Here is a 1,224-nt window from a genome sequence, read left to right as displayed (position 1 = left end):
AGATGAGGGGAATCTATTGACTATTCCCCATCCATGGCTGCATCCTAGATGAGGGGAATCTATTGACTATTCCCCATTCATGGCTGCATCCTAGATAGAGTACATTTTACTTTACTATTCTTTGTTAGTAAACTTGATTGGTTGAAAATAGTAAAAATTCTCCAATAAGAGCAACTCACATGTTGAGGTAGGTGGACATCTTCTTCTCCATGAAGGCGATATCGTCCTGCGACCTGGCCGTGATGACCCTGCAGAAGACCCTCTTGGCACATGGAGTGCTGCCCCAGTCGGCAGGATCTCCCGTGGTCGGGCTCACTCCGCTGGGGTTCTCGACGTCTTGCAGTTCTTCTTCGGTGCTCCTTCTCGCTCTCGTTGCTCCTTCCAGGGCACGTCGGAGTTCAGGGTCGTCACTGGCGCTCCTCTTTAGCATGTCCACTTCCAGGAATCTGTGAGAAACATGAAAAGTCAGAAATGGGGTCTTTTTTTCTAGATTATTAAAAAAACTTTATGATGTTTTAAAAACCAATGTTTTATTGTAGTTGCAGTATCGATTATTACAGGCACAAAAACAAAGTCTCTTTATGTATTTTATTTTAATTAATTATCATTAAATTAAAATATTTATACTTGTTTATTTCTTTTTGGATTATATAACCTTATATTTTATTTCTTTAATCTTGTTATTTTAATTACCTATTCGTATTTATTGTAAATATTGTAATACTTTTATATGTATGTATTTGCTAACTAGATTTTGATACACATTTTATTCTTTGTACTTACTTCTTGCTTAATTTTATTATTATTTCATTTCGCATATAGCTTTTACCTTCTTTTATTGCTTAGACTATACTTTGCTTTTAATAATATTTTGTAACTATAATGTTAGTTTTTTTTTTTATTTACTAATTATTCTTTAATTCCTCTTACTCATTATGGTCGTTATGTTGTTTTTTTTATTATTCCACAGAGATAAAGGTACCACCCTATACTATACATCGTATGGGTTCATTTTGTAGGACTGGCACATAAAACATATAAAATCAATCCCCAGGCCGGATCCATACCTGGTTCGCCGCAGTTCAGATTGTAAAGACCTGCGCGTCGACTACCTGAGCTACGGACAGTCTCAATTTAAGGATTAAGTAAAAGTTGAAGGAATTGCGGGGCACTGCATTAGCACACCTATATATACCGTGACACCATTTTACCTGAAATCTCCGC

General features: G+C 36.4%; 1 protein-coding gene across 1 annotated transcript in view; it reads right to left on the bottom strand.

Moving 5' to 3' along the window:
- Positions 1-442, bottom strand: part of LOC136797268 (uncharacterized) — a 25,347-nt gene extending 24,905 nt beyond the window's left edge. The window contains exon 1 of the mRNA XM_067053373.1: positions 180-442. Within this exon, the coding sequence (XP_066909474.1) occupies positions 180-430 (251 nt within the window). The 5' untranslated portion in view covers positions 431-442. The remainder of the gene's footprint in view (positions 1-179) is intronic.
- Between the last annotated feature and the right edge of the window lie 782 nt (positions 443-1,224).

Source organism: Halyomorpha halys, unplaced genomic scaffold (assembly GCF_000696795.3).
Source record: "Halyomorpha halys isolate HHAL.00 unplaced genomic scaffold, Hhal_1.1 Scaffold576.1, whole genome shotgun sequence".
NCBI lineage: Eukaryota > Metazoa > Arthropoda > Insecta > Hemiptera > Pentatomidae > Halyomorpha > Halyomorpha halys.
This window is presented reverse-complemented; position numbering and strand designations above follow the sequence as displayed.